General features: G+C 40.4%; 1 protein-coding gene across 1 annotated transcript in view; it reads right to left on the bottom strand.

Annotated features, from left to right (window-relative positions):
• Positions 1 to 16,742, bottom strand: part of RALA (RAS like proto-oncogene A) — a 70,900-nt gene that overhangs the window by 9,969 nt on the left and 44,189 nt on the right. Inside the window, exons 2-3 of the mRNA XM_082259304.1 lie at positions 5,163 to 5,318; positions 4,264 to 4,472 (exon numbers count right to left, since the gene is read on the bottom strand). Coding sequence (XP_082115430.1) covers positions 4,264 to 4,472; positions 5,163 to 5,276 — 323 coding nt within the window. The 5' untranslated portion in view covers positions 5,277 to 5,318. The remainder of the gene's footprint in view (positions 1 to 4,263; positions 4,473 to 5,162; positions 5,319 to 16,742) is intronic.

The raw sequence follows: 16,742 nt of genomic DNA, 5'->3' as shown, positions 1-16,742 counted from the left end.
CATTAAGCCAACATTTCTGTATTAAAAATCCTTTTTTATTGGTCTTATGTAATATTGTAGTTTTTCGAGATACCAAATTTTGGGTTTTCATTAGCTGTAAGCCATAATCAAAATGAAAACAAAAGAAATGCTTGAAATATATCACTCTGTGTGTAATGCATCTTTATTAAGTATTTTAGTTTCACTTTTTTTGAATTACTGAAAGAAATTTTAACTTTTTGATGATATTCAAATTTTACGAGATGCACCTGTATAGGTAGGTAGGATAAAAAAAAAAGTAAAATGTGCACCATTGTTTCTAGGCTGTACTACGGTTACATACAACTAACATTCACATATGTAGTATTGCTGCAATCCTCAGGAGCAGGAGAATTTATTGTGGGTTTTTCTTTGGTGGTAGGTTATGGTAGTAGCAAGAAATATACAGCTAAATTTAAAAAAAAAATTATATATAAATAATTTTTTTTTTTTTACTATTTTGGGCCAGTTTTTCTGGAACATGCATTAACATTTGGAAAGTTCAAATTGTCCTAAAAAAACAAGGTATAATCTACCTGGATGCACAAAGTAGTTGCACGATATGCACGGTTTTATGAACATGTCTAAGTTGCAGAATTATGTTCAGGCATTAACATTTGTTTTATTCCCAGTCACTAAGGGGTTAAGGTTTCATCATTGGTAAGGTTAAATAAAGACATAAGTCCATCCAGTTCAACCTGTGTGGGTGTATGTGTATTTACAGCAGGTAAAATAAGTATTGAACATTTCACTATTTTTCTAGGTAAATATATTTGTAAGGCGCTATTGACATGAAAATTTTTACCACGTCGGTAACAAAACATGCAATTTATACACACAAAGAAACCAAAACAAAGAAGTTCAGAAATTAAGTTACGTCTAATAACATGGATTGACACAGGGAAAAAGTATTGAACACATGAAGAAAGGGAGGTGCAAAAAGACATGAAAGCCAAGACACCATCAATCCTGCTCCTTGTCCGTACAAATTAATATCAGCTGGTTCAGTCTCAACTGATGGCCTATAAAAAGGTGTCTCATTACCAAGGTGTCACACAAGAAACATCTCATGATGGGTAAAAGCAAGGAGCTCGCTCAGGATCTTCACTGTAAGTCTTTTTCTCGCTGTATGTTTTTTAGTCTACAAATTCCCATATTCCTGTATATTCATGACAGCTTTCCAGCACAAAATGCCCCACTCTGAGCATTGGCATCCCTCTGTATATCAACTCAGAGTTTGTCTAAATTAACGCCAGTTTGCTTTTTTGTGAACTGGCAAGAATTCTTAGAATCAGTTGCAGCCAAAGTGACAGATTCTAAAAGTAGCGGTAAGGAGGACAACTTGGATCTGGTGCAACAGTTGGAAAGCTTAGAAAAACTGTTGCAAGGTTTACCTGAATTAGGCGCAAGCTGTTTTAAAGTGGCTATACCACCAAAATCATTACTGCTGCATCAATAACTCGTAGGTCACAGGTTTAAAACACAAGGTCCGCGGGCCAAATGCGGCCCCCCAGGCCATTTCATGTGGCCCTCGCACCTCTCCTGCAGCTGCAGCACCCCCCTTGTCTCTGCCCCCACCTTGTCTCAGTAGTCGACAGAACTCCTATGCCAGATTCTGTGCTTCTCTGTGCTGCTGCAGAAAGGCTCGTCTTTGCAAAACTTCCTTCTCAGCAGTCTACAGCAGAGAGGAAGGCAGAACTCCTCCTACAGATCCTGTACCTCTCTGTGCAGCCACAAAACCACCTCGTCTCTGCCTCCCCTGGTCCCAGCATTCTGGTCCTCCTCCAGACCTTGCACTTCTTTCCAGATCCAACCGCATCTTCTCCCTGGCAGTAGCACCAGGTAAGGGGCTGCATTCTGATGTAAGGAAGGGTGGGTGACTCTTGACTTCTGATGGTGGGGGGGCTCTTGACATCTCATGTAAGGGTGTAAGGGGGCGTGGGGTGCTCTGGACATCTAATCCTACAGATATAACCGTCCCTTTGAGGGCAACCATAATGCTGATGAGGCCCGCGATGAAATTGAGTTTGACACCCCTGCCCTAGGTGATGACTGCATGCAAATATGCGGTCTCTCTGCAGCCGGGCCTTGGCGCATATTTGCATGCATTGACACCAACAGAGCTGTGCTGAGAGCGCACGCCCTGCGCGCTCACGGCACAGTGACTTGCGGCTCATGAAAAGCTCCTGATCGCTTCTTACAATTGTGAGTTTTCCGATCATGTGACCGCAAATATGTGGGCCCTCAGCAGCCCAGCCTTGGTGCAGACAGCCAGCATATTTGCGTGCATTAGCACCAACAGAGGTGTGCCGAGAGCGCACTCCCTGCGCGCTCACAGCACAGTGACTGGCGGTTCATGAAAAGCTCCCGATCGCTTCTTACAATCGGGAGCTTTCCGATCATGTGACCGCCGTGATTGGTCACAAGCCCTGTCCGGTCTCCTGGAATGCCAAACCCCTTGAAGGGCAGGCGGGATCCGCCATCAAGGGGTTAACAGAGGAGTAAATAAAAAGTTGAAAAGGCTTAGGAGTAAAGTAAAATAAATAATGCTCAGTGTGTCCCATTAGGGCACAAAATAATAGGAAACCCAAAATTTTACAGTTGTCCCTGAACAGGAAGTGATGGAAAACCTTCGGATGGGGAAACCTGATCCAACTTAAATTGTGAAAAGCTGGCCGCATATATTGGACTCTGATTGTACAAACTTCATTACAGTAACCAACAACCTAACCAACTATGTAGAACAAAGGCCTATCTGACTGTACAGAAGATGACTGGATATATAGATTTGGGTGATTGAAAATAGAATAGATTGTAAAGTATAGACAGTTTAACAGATTTCCTCTCACAGTGGAAAGATTTCATTTCACTTTCTGTAGTGTCTCTGGAACAGAAAGTAAATAAAATCATCCCCAATGAAACATGAAAAAAAAAAAAAAAAAAAAAAAACAGGCTGTGAAAAACACTTTAAAAAACCGTATGTATTAAAATGGACCTTTAAATGCTGGGTAATTTTTTTATTATCCATTTGCTTTAACACGCAGTTTGTTAACTACCCTGCAAATACATCACTTGGAGATAGAAAAATTGTGCTAATATACTTTATCATTAGAATAATGTAAATCTAATACAATGGGCTTTGTGCATCTTGTCACTTTCTAGACATGAACACGAGAACTTCACACTTGTGAACCAGTTGTCTGTATGAAGTAGGTTGCTTAACCACTTCAATACTGGACACTTTTACCCCCTTCCTGCCCAGGCCAAGCTTCAGCTTTCATCGCTGTCGCACTTTGTATGACAATTGCACAGCCATGCAACACTGTACACATATGACATTTTTATAATTTTTTTCAGACAGAGCTTTCTTTTGGTGGTAATTAATCACCACTGGGTTTTTTATTTTTTGCTAAACAAATTTAAAAAGACTGACAAATTTGAACAACAAAAAAGTTTTTCTTAGTTTCTTTTAAAAAATTCTGTAAATAACGAATTATTCTCCTTCATGGATGTGCACTTTTGGGGGCGCACTGATGGGCATTGATAGGTGGTACTGATAGGCAGCACTGTTGGGCACTGATAGGGCTGCGCTGATGATCAGTGTAAATTTAACATGTCAGAATTGCCAGTTACCGACTCTTCTCTCCTCAAGCTGTAACAACGCGTGAGGAAAGGAATGCCAAAAATCAGCAAGTTTGCAAGTGATCACATAGTGAAGGGCTGCTGTGATTGTCCCTTTACTATGATCTGTGATTAGCTGTGTCTGAAGGACGCCTTCCCAGAACTGGAAGACATAGCTGTAGCTGTCATTTGGCTATAGCACGGTTGGGAAGAGGTAAGTCACTGGTCTCCAAACTTTGGCCTGTGGGCCAGATGCTGCCACTTGCTTGCCTTTATCTAGCCCTTGGGGCACCATTCCTCTCACTGACACCAACAATAGAGCACTACTCTCCTACCACTGATACCAACAATTGTGCACCCCACTGATACCAACAAAGCATCCTTATTCCTCCCACTAGTACTGATGACAGGGCACTATTACTCTCACTGATACCAATGATGGGCACCATTCTTTCCAATGACACCAACGATGGGGCACTCCATTAAGATCAACAAAGGGTCACTATTCCTCACACTAATACCAATGAGTGGGCACTATTCCTTATGCTACGGACAAGATAGATTAAATCTTTATTAAATCTTTTTATGGTATTACTTTTCTGGACAAAACACATAAAAACCCACCTGAAGTCTGCAGTAGCAGCAAAAGATTCCTGTTCTGTGATGGAGAAGACACAGAGGAAGCCCTCCCCACTGCGGAAGTAATTGTCTCTAATAGCGGCATAATCCTCCTGACCAGCAGTGTCCAAGATGTCAATCTGGACCTCAACTCCATCCAGCACAACTTTCTTGCGGTAACTGTCTGCTTTCGTTGGTTCGTAGTCTTCTACAAACTGAAAAACATATGCAAGTCTAATAAGCTAAAAGTAAAACAAATGTCGCCTAGATTTATAGTAATACTCATAATTGCAGAGTGCCCTATTCCACAGATGATCATCTAGTTGAGAGCAGGTATAAAAGGCCCATTTACACAGACGAAGAGGGCTGTACACCACCAGATTTCAGGGCATTCAGGGTGACAGACGCCAGAGCTCTACAGATAGAACTTTTCTAACAGTAAATATGGTTTTCATTCAGAAAAGTCCCATTTGTTATAAAATCAAATGTTAAATTAAAAATGAAATTTTTAATTATATTTGAACGAAATTCATATGAACATTGGTATGAATGTTCATACAAACATTCATTTGAAAATCTACTAGTGCATGGCCATCTTTAGGAAATCCTCTCTTAGATAGTTGACACTGGAACAAATGTTCCCTTTGGAAGACCTCCTTTTTCAGTGATGGTTCAAATTGTTGGATTTCCCTAAATCTTAGTTCCAGTGAAAATTGACAAATGAGGGAGAATCTCCCCTGCAAGGGCACATACAACTTTAAAACTTGAGAAGGTTGCTAGCCCGATCCTAATGTTAGGAAAAAAATACCATTTAAATTAAATTCGTTGAACTAAGCAACAACCAAATGGACAAAACTTGCTTCCAGGTGTAAACAAAAGTGCAAAGCCGTCTCTTTTGAACTTACCTCATCATACATAAACTGAAGAGTTAACGCAGATTTTCCTACACCACCACTTCCCACCATGATGACTTTATGTAATGCCAAGGAATTCTGCCCCTTAGGCTTATTGACTGCCATCTTTGGACTTGTTTTCAGTTCCTAATGGTAAGAAAAATCAATCTGGAAGACAAAAGAAAACAAGATTTTAATCTCATGGTTAATTGGAATTGGCACTAGCTTTGTAAAATATCTACATACTTTGTTCTGGATGGTGAGATTTATAAAAATAGTATCTACACCAGGGGAGTCCAACCTCAGTCCACGGGCCGCATGCAGCCCAAGACAAATATAATTGTGGCCCAACACAAAATTGTTAACTTATTTAAAAATGTTGATTTTTTGGAATTTTTTGTAAAAATGTGTTTACACTTAGTGAACACATGCGGCCAAAGAAAAATGTGACAGCGTCTCTTTACTGAACTTTTATAGGTTTTATTTTCCCAAAGAAAAATCTCCCACTCTTCACAATCGCGCCTTATTCATGCCATCAGTTTTCAAGGATAAAGCACATGAAGGGCAAAATTTCAACCAAAATATCTGATGTGGACCTTGAGAATTAATTGAGAATAGCTACTACATCCATTGAACCAGATATTGATGTCAAAAAGTGTCAAATGTCACACTAGTTTATGTTGCGCTTTTACTTTTATAAAAAAAATATTCCAAAAAAATTAAGTTATTATTAATTTTTTTTCTGTTCAGCAGCTAGTGTATTTCATGTGTGGTCTACGACAATTCCTCTTCTTCCAATGTGGCCCAGGAAGGTCAAAAGGTTGGACTGACCTACACAAAGTTGAAATGTTTCGAGACCCTTTGACCAAGGAAAAACACTTGACAATGACTGAAAGACCATAAAGATAAAACGTAAGCCCACATTTTATGCCCTGTGGGACTTTTTTTTTTTTTTTGTGCTACCCACATGTTCACAGATCATTGTGCTAAACATTTACATAATACATATTGTATAAAAGGTGAAATGTTAATCCCTTACTGGTTTGGTGCTGTTTAACTCAATACTATTTTCCTGAACATCATTTGAAACAGAGCCTTAGGGCCCTCATTCACACTACACAGAGAAACCGGCCTGTGTGTCAATCAGTTTATAACTTCAGCCAGCTCAATCAAGCTTTGACAAAAAAAACTGAAAGCTGGTTGGTTTCTATGCACAGCTGCACCAGATTTTGCACTCTATAATTTTAGTAATGCCTCGTACACACAAAACGATTATTGGCCGTGAATTTTCGGCCAACGTCCGATCGGCCGATTTTTGGCTTGTTAGTATGATGCTTCCGACAACTGACTTCGACTTTTCGGCCGAAAAAAATCTGGTGTGCAGGCTATAAAATTTTTGTTGGCCGTCAACACAACGGCCGATTTTCCGTCAGTCAGTACAGATTTCGGCAGACAAAAATCTGATGAGCAAGACTGGGCATGCTCAGAGAAGAAAAAACACACGGAAAGTAAACCAGAACATGACATCACTTCAGAAGTAGATTTTTGTTGGCCGAGAAAATTCGTGTGCAGTCTAGGCACATTCCAACCAACAAAACACCACTCTGGATAAAAGTCGGACGATCGGTCGGCCGATAATGGTTGCGTGTGTACAAGGCATAAGGCCCTGTTCCCACCTGAGCGTTTTTCAGCTCGTAAATGCTCTTATCTGAAGATCCAAAAACGCCCAACAAGCAAAATCCCATTTCAATGGCCTCTGTTAACATCTGAGCGTTGTGTCGCCTGAAGCTCAAAAAAGTACATCAGCTTCTTTTTTGACAGATTACAAGCATTTTTGGTCAGAGGTCAATACCTGCCCCCAAACACCTGCAATAAACGCATGAAAAACTTCTGAAAACTATTCGCTCAGGTGTGAATGGAGCCTAAATCAACTCCTGTGTCTCTTCTGCGTCAGGGCTCATGCACATGGGTGTCCAAAATGCAGCATTTCCAGTATGTACAGTTTTGTATGCATCTACATGCAGAGCTATAGGAATCAATAGGGCCATGCCCACAGCTGCATCTGCAAATAAAAATGTGTGCCACATCTGGTGGCATTCAAAAAAAGTTGGCCACAGCTGTGTCCGGGGCCCTACATATCTGGAAAATGCACATAACACACATATACACAAACGGGCAAGGTTTGCTTTACCTGGCTCTATTACTATCATAGAATAACTTTTATGACATAACAGTTAAAGATACTATGACTGTCAAATGAAATTGCGGGAAAACTAAAGTTAATTTTAGGTTTTATTTCTGCTATATGAAATCATAATCATTTAAAACGCAGACATATCCAACAGAAATCTGCAACAGTCAGCAGAATTTAAGTAGACCATTCTGATGTGTGTTTCTATAGATATGGCCTTGAATGTCACAGGAGTCCTAAGCATTCCATTATGCAAATAAGAACTTTAACTTACAAAATTGAGCCTCAAGCTCTCCTAGCTCATATATTCCAGTAATGGCCAGAAAGGCCATCCATTACAGCTATGGACAGACAAGGGTTGTGGGGGCAGAAGTAGGTTGGCCAAAGACAAATACTAATGATATTGTGTATTCACAAATTATGGGGCAGTAGGCAGGATTTCCTTAACCTTATCTTAAAATATTAAATAAGACACCTTCAGACTTAATTTTGGAATGAAAGAGGCCGCGGCCGTTTATTATTTCACACATTAAAGATCGATAAATCTTTTTAAACTTGAATAAAACAGCAGTATAGAAAACAACCCGGTCCCAACGACCCAGGTTGCCATTAACAAATAAATATATCGAAACATCCAACTCAAATAAAACAAGAACGTCCCCCTTCGCTGTGACCGAAGGTGACCCTAAAATAACAAACTGACCGCGACAAACAAAAAAGGGGGGGGTGGGGGGGGGGGGAACCGCTGGGCTGACTTCTTTCTTCTCCTCTTGACCGGCGACGTGACGATTCATCTATGAGGGGGCCCTTAAATAGGACCTCTTGAACTCTTTGGCCAATCAACTTCAACTCTTTCAGGCGGGAAAAACCGGCTCAAACTGGTAAGGGGCTTATTCTTCCTGGATACTGGGTAAACTAACTATCACCCCATAGCCAATCAGCTTTCCTTACATCTGACAGGCTCTAAACTGCCTAACAACTAACTCAGCCTATTCCTTACTCTAAGCTATCCTCACCTGCCACTTCCCCATAAATAAAAGAGGCCATTCGTCCCCTTTTCTTTTTATTCCATGGGACACGATTATCCAAATATAAAAAATTATATAAACTGTGTGAGTATACGGATCCACAACAGAGGATATTCCAATGTGAGGTACCCCTATATGGGGTGTGAATACAATAAAGCAAAGTCCACAGTGTAAAGTCCGTCCTCAAAATCAATTATTATGTGACAACTTCAGTGATGTTATCTTAAAAAAGGAAGGGGAAGGGAGGGAAAAAATGGGGATGGGGAAAAGTGGGACTTTAGATGAGACTCTTGCCATCGGGTCTCCATCCCTGTATGTATTGAAACAATAGAACACATAGTGTTGACAGTAGGTTGACACCGGAAGTACTTTCCTTCTATTCCACACTACCTTAACAATACAATTACTGCATGTAGGTGGGGGCAACATATTACTAATTAACATATAGATAAACATACATATAAATTAAATAAACCATTTAAAATATGCCTAATGTTTAAAATGTAAAAAAGATTTCAAAAGGAAGGTTATAGATTTAATTGATTATTAACAATTGGTAATGTGGGCATTAATGTCCCATTCGATGTTGTGTCCTAATGGTTTAAAACACTTAAGCTCATAGATCCAAAACGTCTCGCGTCGAGATATGGATCTTTTTAGGTTACTCTCTCGCCAGGGACATATTTTTCAATAACCGTAATTTCTAGATTGGTAGGATCTTTATGGTGGCATCTCGCAAAATGTTGCGAGACACTATGTCACGTGAAGCCTTTCCGAATGTTGGTTAAATGTTCTTCTATTCTTATACTAGCAGTCCTGATGGTCCTCCCAACATATTGTTGACTGCAGTCACACCTAAAGAGATACACTACCCCCTTAGTGTGACAGGAGATGAAATTATTGATCTTATATTCCTTGTTTGTAACTGTAGAACTAAATTTATTTGTTCTAACAGTTTTGGCCTCTCTGCAGATTTTGCAGTTTTTACATGGGAAAAAACCTTTCATATCTGGAAAATGTAATATCTGTGGACTTTGCTTTATTGTATTCACACCCCATATAGGGGTACCTCACATTGGAATATCCTTCATTGTGGATCTGTATACTCACACAGTTTATATAATTTTTTATATTTGGATAATAGTGTCACATGGAATAATTTGGGAATACACAATATCATTTGTTTAGCGCACCAGACTATCACGTTTTCAATATTTAATTCCATATCAGGTATTTGGATCTTTGGTAGCAGCTTCACATTTATCAGCGCACCCTCTTATATTCACACAAAGTCAAATACTAGTTAGTAAGGCCAGCTATTCTATTCCAAAAACAGCATCTGCAGAACAGGGTTCCATACGTTCCAGTTGACATAACTGGTTCCCTTTATTACTCAACAACATTGTATATTGCATTAGCAATAGATCACAACAAATTCCAAACACGAGCTGATGTTCTAAGCCAGAACAAGCCAAAAGCTATTGTGATATTTATTGTGGGGCTGTTGGGATTTTATATCCAAGATGGAAAAAGAGATGTGTGGGGAAACTTGGTCTCTGTGATCAATTACAGTAATGGAATCTTTCCTGAGAAAAACACAAAGGCTGCAACTGCCAACTTCTCATTCTACAAATGTCCGTTGCTTGGCTTGTATTACTAACTTCTCACTTCAATATTTTCCACCACTAACACAGAACAAGCATGCCGATAAAGATTCCTGATTTTTAAGATCTGCATCTGCATCTTGTTCTAAGAACTGAAGACAGCGGGCCATGCATTCTCCAAAAATACAGTAATCCATACATACCCTGTACTTAATGGCCCTGTAATTTGTTTTTTATGAAATGGTTTCTTACAAGGAGGCAGAAAACAAGAGAAAAATCCTCCATGAGCTCTTGAACCCCTCTCCTCTCCTGTTTATATGGAATGAGCGGTGCACGTTAGTTGCAGTCATGTACACTGCTCTATACATGCTACAAATCCCATAGTCCATTTTGGGAGCAAGCAAGAGAGAGTGACTACATTCCTGCCTACAGTAGGACTAGAAGTGCACGATTCTGGATAAAATGAGAATCACAATTCTTTTTGTTTAAAATAAAGATCATGATTCTCTCATGCTTCTCGGTGTAACATCTTTCAGATTATACAAAAAATTGGGCTAACTTTACTATTTATTTATTTTTTTTATTTACCACTTCAGCTCCGGGAAGGTTTTACCCCCTTAATGACCAGGCCATTTTTTGCGATTCGGCACTGCGTTACTTTAACTAAAAATCTGCACGATCGTGCGACGCTGTAACACAATACAATTGATGTCCTTTCTTCCCCCCAAATAGAGCTTTCTTTTGGTGGTATTTGATCACCTCTGCGGTTTTTAGTTTTTGCGATATAAACAGAAAAAGCAACAATTTTGAAAATAAAAAACACATTATTTGTTACATTTTGCTATAAAACATTCGCAATAAAAATTTTTTTTTTTAAAAAATCAATTTTTTTTTATCAGTTTAGGCCAATTTCTTATTCTGTTACATTTCTTTGGTAAAAAAAATCCCAAACGGTGTATTTTAATTGGTTTGTGCAAAAGTTATAGCGTTTACAAACTATGGGATACATTTTTGGACTTTATTTTTTTGTTTTGATTAGTAATGGCGGCGATCTGCCAGTGTTAGCGGGACTGCGACATTGCAGCGGACAAACTAACTGACATTTCTGACATTTTTTGGGGACCAGTGACATTAATACAGTAATCAGTGCTAAATATTATGCACGGTTACTATATAAATGAGGCAGGGAAGGGGTTAATACTGGGAGCGATCAAAGGGGTTAATGTATGCCTAACAATGCTTACTGACTGGGGGGGGGGGGGGGGCTCTGTGACCGGCACAGAGAGATTGGCGTTTCAGCTTAGCCGAAACTCCTGATCTCTCTCTGCCTGTGTGACAGAAGACTTGGCTGCTTTGTTTACATAAGCAGATGGGTCTTCTGTCAGTTTCTCTGACAGTCGCGAGAGGCCGGCGGCGATCGCCGCCGCTCTTCCCACTGCGTCTAATCACACCAAGAGCGCGGTGCACATAATCACGTAGGTGCTGCCAGGCCGCCCTGCCGCAGTAAATCTGCGCGGGGCGGTCGGCAACTGGTTAATTGAAGTGTACTTTTTTTCAAAAAAATTGTATTTGAAAGACCGCTGCACAAATACAGTGTCATAAAATATTGCAACTACCGCCATTTTATTCTCTAGGGTCTATATATAAAAAATATATATAATGTTTGGGGGTTCTAAGTAATTTTCTAGCAAAAAATACTGATTTTACCTTGTTAACTTGTAAGCAACAAGTGTCAGAAAAAGGCTTAGTCTTTACAGTCGGAAGTTCATCAGCAATGTTGTGATAAACTTTGCCAGCTGTTTTTTTTTTCTTTGACAGCTCTGAGCAGAGAAAGGCTCTGCATGGTTACATAAATTGTGGAAATGCCGGATTTAGATCGTGAGGGGGGTTGAATTGAGTTTGCGATTTTTTAATGATTAATCATGCAGCTTCAAGTAGGACCATAGGTTGTTGAGTCGATGCACTAGAAAAACAAAACAAAAGAAAAAGTACTTGGAGGAGGCTGACCGCAATTTATTTTTATTGTAAAAAATGGCAGGGTTACGCAACCACTTAAACATAGCCCCACATACATTTACTGTGGCAGGGTGGCCCTTAAGTGCAAAATCACGTACCTGTACATCATAGCTGTTGTTCGCTCTATGTGTGATTGGACACAGCGGGAGCCAATCAGCAGGTCTGGTGGCAGCGATGGCCGCCAGGACCCGCTGATCGTTAGGAGAGACATAATGGCGGTCTGCCTATGTAAACAAGGCAGACCGCCGTTCTGTCACAGAGGGAGAGAGACATCTTGTGTTCCTGCTAATCAGGAACACCGATCTCTCTCTTCCTCCAGTCAGTCTATCCCACACAGTAAGAAAGCACACCTGGGGAACACAGTTAACCCTTTGATTGCCCCTGATGTTAACCCTTTCCCTGCCAGTGTCATTGATACAGTGACGGTGCATTTTTATTTAGCACTGATCACTGTATTGGTGTCACTGGTCCCCAAAAAGTGTCACTTCGTGTCAGATTTGTCGCAGTCCCAGTAAAAATCAGGAATCTGCATCCAGAGCTGTATGTCAGTACGCATACATATGTTTAGACAACTGCTTGCGTACACACATGTAAAGACGTGTACAGTCCTTGACTTCCGTAGGCAACTGTACACACCACCTGTGGGCTTCCTGGTGGTGACATTTTCAGATATGGCCATGGTTATAGGTTCGCTATAATACTCTTTAGTGTTCAGATTAGTGCTGTAGTCATTTATTTATGCTAATATATATTTTTTTTCATACAGTAGTTTATCTATCTAGGGAAAAGTGCAGTATATAATTTTTTTTGTCACCAATTACATCTTAACATGGACGCAGGTTTTTTTTTTTTAGGTAAAGCATATCTTTTCAAATCTGACCATATCACCACATTGCATCTTCAAAGAAAATCACCTGCTAAGTACAATTTCCTCGTCCCTCTCAGAGTAACTCTGCTAATCTAATTTTTAATAACTACATCCTTCTTACATAGCAGGACATTTGTTCCCTGAGCTTCTCACTGTTAAACGCTTGACTAAAAATGCCTTTTATCGATGTAATATTAATATACGTTAGAATCTTGCTGACATCCTGAATGAAATTCATTTAGATGCTGTTGCGTTGTAATGGGAACTGCAATAAACGAAAATAGGGGAAATAACTAAGCGTTTCATATCCAATGGAAATCTGAAAAAACAGATGATGGCCTCATACATTAGTGCTATGGTTGGCGCAGGCTGTGTTCTATTATGAGCAATATTTTAATGTTCCCAAATACAACAAAACTATTGCTTATTATACTTTATCTACTTACTACGAACCAACTTCCTTCAACATGGCCTATGCCAGCGGTTTTGCAGTCATCTTCCAGTTCGGGTGTACACGTGTTGAAGAAAGACCGCTTTTTCCAGTTGGATCTATGAAGGAAAGCCATGTGCGTTTGGATCACTCTTCAGAGAGCACTTCACAGGCGATGAGGTGTCATTGTATCGCTTCCTCACTGCCTACTTTAACCCCTTGAATCTCATACTAGGGCATCGCAACTGGTTGCTTGCAGAGCAACCCCATTCACTTGAATGGGTTGCATTCTGTGGGCGCTATACCAGCCAAAGTGATGGGGCTAAAATTTCGGGTAATTCCCGACCACTAGTGTGAATGAGCCCTTAGAAAACATTTTTTAACGCGGTTGTTCAGGTAAAAAAAAACAAAAAAAACTGCATATGAATATTGCATATTTAATATTTCCAGTCTGCGGCAGCACCTGTGAGCACCTTTGTAATTTAGCCCGTTTTCCTTTTTTCATCTGCAGGCTCTGGGCTTTTATGTGATCTGGGCAGCTGTGGAGCTGTCTGATCACTTTTACATGTCCGGCGAAAGCTGCCCCCTACCCCACCCTGCTCCTCCCTGGAGCCTAGGACCAAAACTACCATTAGTATGGCGAGTAGGAGAGAATCAGGAAAATCCATTCCATGATCTCTGCTTCAGTACTGTGAACCTGAAGCGCTGAGCACCTCTGGCTCAGAGCTGTCAAAACACTAGCTAGAAAGCCGGGTGAACAGCTGATCTAGCACAATCCCATACTCGGTCAGCTGGAGAAGAGGGCAGAAGAGACATTAGGGGTGTCTAATGCTATCACATTAGGGACAGTTACATTTAAAAAAAAAATATTATATATATATATATATATATATATATATATATATATATATATATGACACATTTAAAAAAATTTCAACCCCAATTCCAAAAAAAGTTGGGACGCTGTGTAAAATATACAGAAAAAAAGAATGCAATTTACAAACCGATATTTTATTCACAATAGAAAATAGAAAACATATCAAATGTTAAACTGAGAAAACTGCCATTTTAAGAAAAAAATAAAGGTCATTTGAAATTGATGGAGGCGACACGTCTTAAAAAAGGTCAACAAAAAGCTGGCAAAGTACAACCCCAATTCCCAAAAAGTTGGGCAGGGCCATGTTTACTACGATGTAGCATCACATTTCTTTTAACAAGACTCTGTAAAGTAAACCAGTTTCTGGTGTCTAGGGAGAGGAACGTCGTCTTTTCCTTGCCTGAGCATATATGCTGCACTAACACCTGGATATATGTTATAACATTCATGGTGCTTTTCCAAATGTACAAGCTACCCATTCCATACACACTAATGCACCACCATACCATCAGAGATGCAGGCTTTTGAACAGAGTGCTGATAACACCTTGGAAGGTCCCTCTCCTCTTTAGTCCAGAGAATGCAGCGCCCATGGTTGCCAAAAAGAATGTCAAATGTAGATTTGTTTGACCACAGAACAGTTTTCCACTTTGCAACAGACAATTTTAAATGAGCTTTGACTCAAAGAAGACGGCGGTGTTTCTGGATCATGTTCAGATATGATTTATTTTTTTAAGTGATAGCTTTAACCACTTTCCGTCTGCTCACTTTGCTGCTACTGCAGCAACGTGGCTCGTTATCGTCTAGCGACGTAGTACTACGTCGCTAGACTCCTCCCCCTATAGGCGGCGCTCACGCGCCGCCGGAGGCGCGCTCCCGCTGTTTTCAGTCACAGCGGGAGTCGGGCCAGGGGAGGAGCGGCGGCGATCGCCGCTGCTCTTCCCCGATCGTCGAGGAATCTAGTTTGGAGATCCGCCCGCCTGTGTAAACAGAGCGGGCGGATCTCCTAAGTGACAGGGAGTGACAGATCGCAGTGTTCAGCATAGCTCCAGGCATACATTAACCCCTCCCTCTCCAATAAAATTAACCCCTTCCCTGCCAGTGTCATTTTTACAGTAACAGTGCAAATATATAACACTGATTACTGCAGTAATGTCACTGGTACCCCCAAAAGTGTCAAAAATGTCAGTCAAGGGTCCGATCTGTCCGCCGCAATGTCGCAGTCCCGCAAAAAAAAAAAAAATTGCAGATCGCCGCCATTACTCGTTAAAAAAAAAAATACCAAAAATGACAAAAATCTTTCCCTTAGTTAGTAAAAGCAATAACTTTTGCGCAAACCAATCAAAATACACTTATTGTGATTTTTTTTTTACCACACATATGTAGCAGAAAACAAATTGGCCAAAAATGTTAAAAAAATTTTGATTTTTACATTTTTTTGGGGGGAATTTCATATAAAAAAAATGTTAAAATATTGTTATTTTTTCAAAATAAACACTCTTTTTTTGTTTATAGCGCGAAAAGTAAAAATCGCACAGGTGATCAAATACCACCAAGAAAAAAAAGGACGTAAATTTTGTTAGGGTACAGCGTCCCACGACCGCGCAATTGTCCGTGAAAGTCGCACAGCGCCGAATCGCAAAAAGTGGCCCAGACGTATGACAGCAAAATCCTCTAGTGGTAAAGTGGTTAACTTGCATTTGTGAATGGCATGGCGAATTGTGTTCACACAATAATTTTTAGAAGTATTCCTGAGCCCATGCAATGGTGTCTACTATATATACTGAACAAAACTATAAGAAAATGCAACACTTTTGTTTTTGCCTCTATTTTTCATGAGCTGAACTCAAAGTTCTAAAAGCCGGTTCACACTACTCCGACTTGGGCCACTGAAGTCGCTCTGACTTCAGAAAAGGTTCCTGTACTACTTCAAGGCGACCTGTATCCGACTTGTGCACATAGACTTCAATGGGAGTCACCTCTAATGCCTCGTACACACGCAACGATTATCGGCCGACCGATCGTCCGACTTTTGTCCAGAGTGGTGTTTTGTTGGTTGGAATGTGCCTAGACTGCACACGAATTTTCTCGGCCAACAAAAATCTACTTCAGAAGTGATGTCATGTGCTGGTTTACTTTCCGTGTGTTTTTTCTTCTCTGAGCATGCCCAGTCTTGCTCATCAGATTTTTGTCTGCAGAAATCTGTACTGACTGACGGAAAATCGGCCGTTGTGTTGTTGGCCAACAAAAATTTTATAGCATGCACACCAGATTTTTTTCGGCCGAAAAGTCGGAGTCGGTTGTTGGACGCATCATACTAACAAGCCGAAAAACAGCTGATCGGACATTGGCCGAAATTCCCGGCCAATAATCGATGCGCGTGTACGGGGCATTAGTCGGATCCTTATCCATTTTCAAGCGACTTGTTATCAGACTTTCCAGGAAGAAAAAAAAGATTAGCCAGGCATTCCCCACAGACAAAGTCGCCTATCATTTAAGTCTCTTCAAAGTAGTGCACAAGTCTCTTCAAAGTCACGCTAAAAAGTCGCTCCTTCATAGGACGACTTTCTGGTCGTGGT

The sequence above is a fragment of the Pelophylax lessonae genome, assembly GCF_965119305.1.
Source record: "Pelophylax lessonae genome assembly, chromosome: 5".
NCBI lineage: Eukaryota > Metazoa > Chordata > Amphibia > Anura > Ranidae > Pelophylax > Pelophylax lessonae.
The sequence above is the reverse complement of the archived record's forward strand: the minus strand, read 5'-3'. Positions and strand labels throughout refer to the sequence as shown.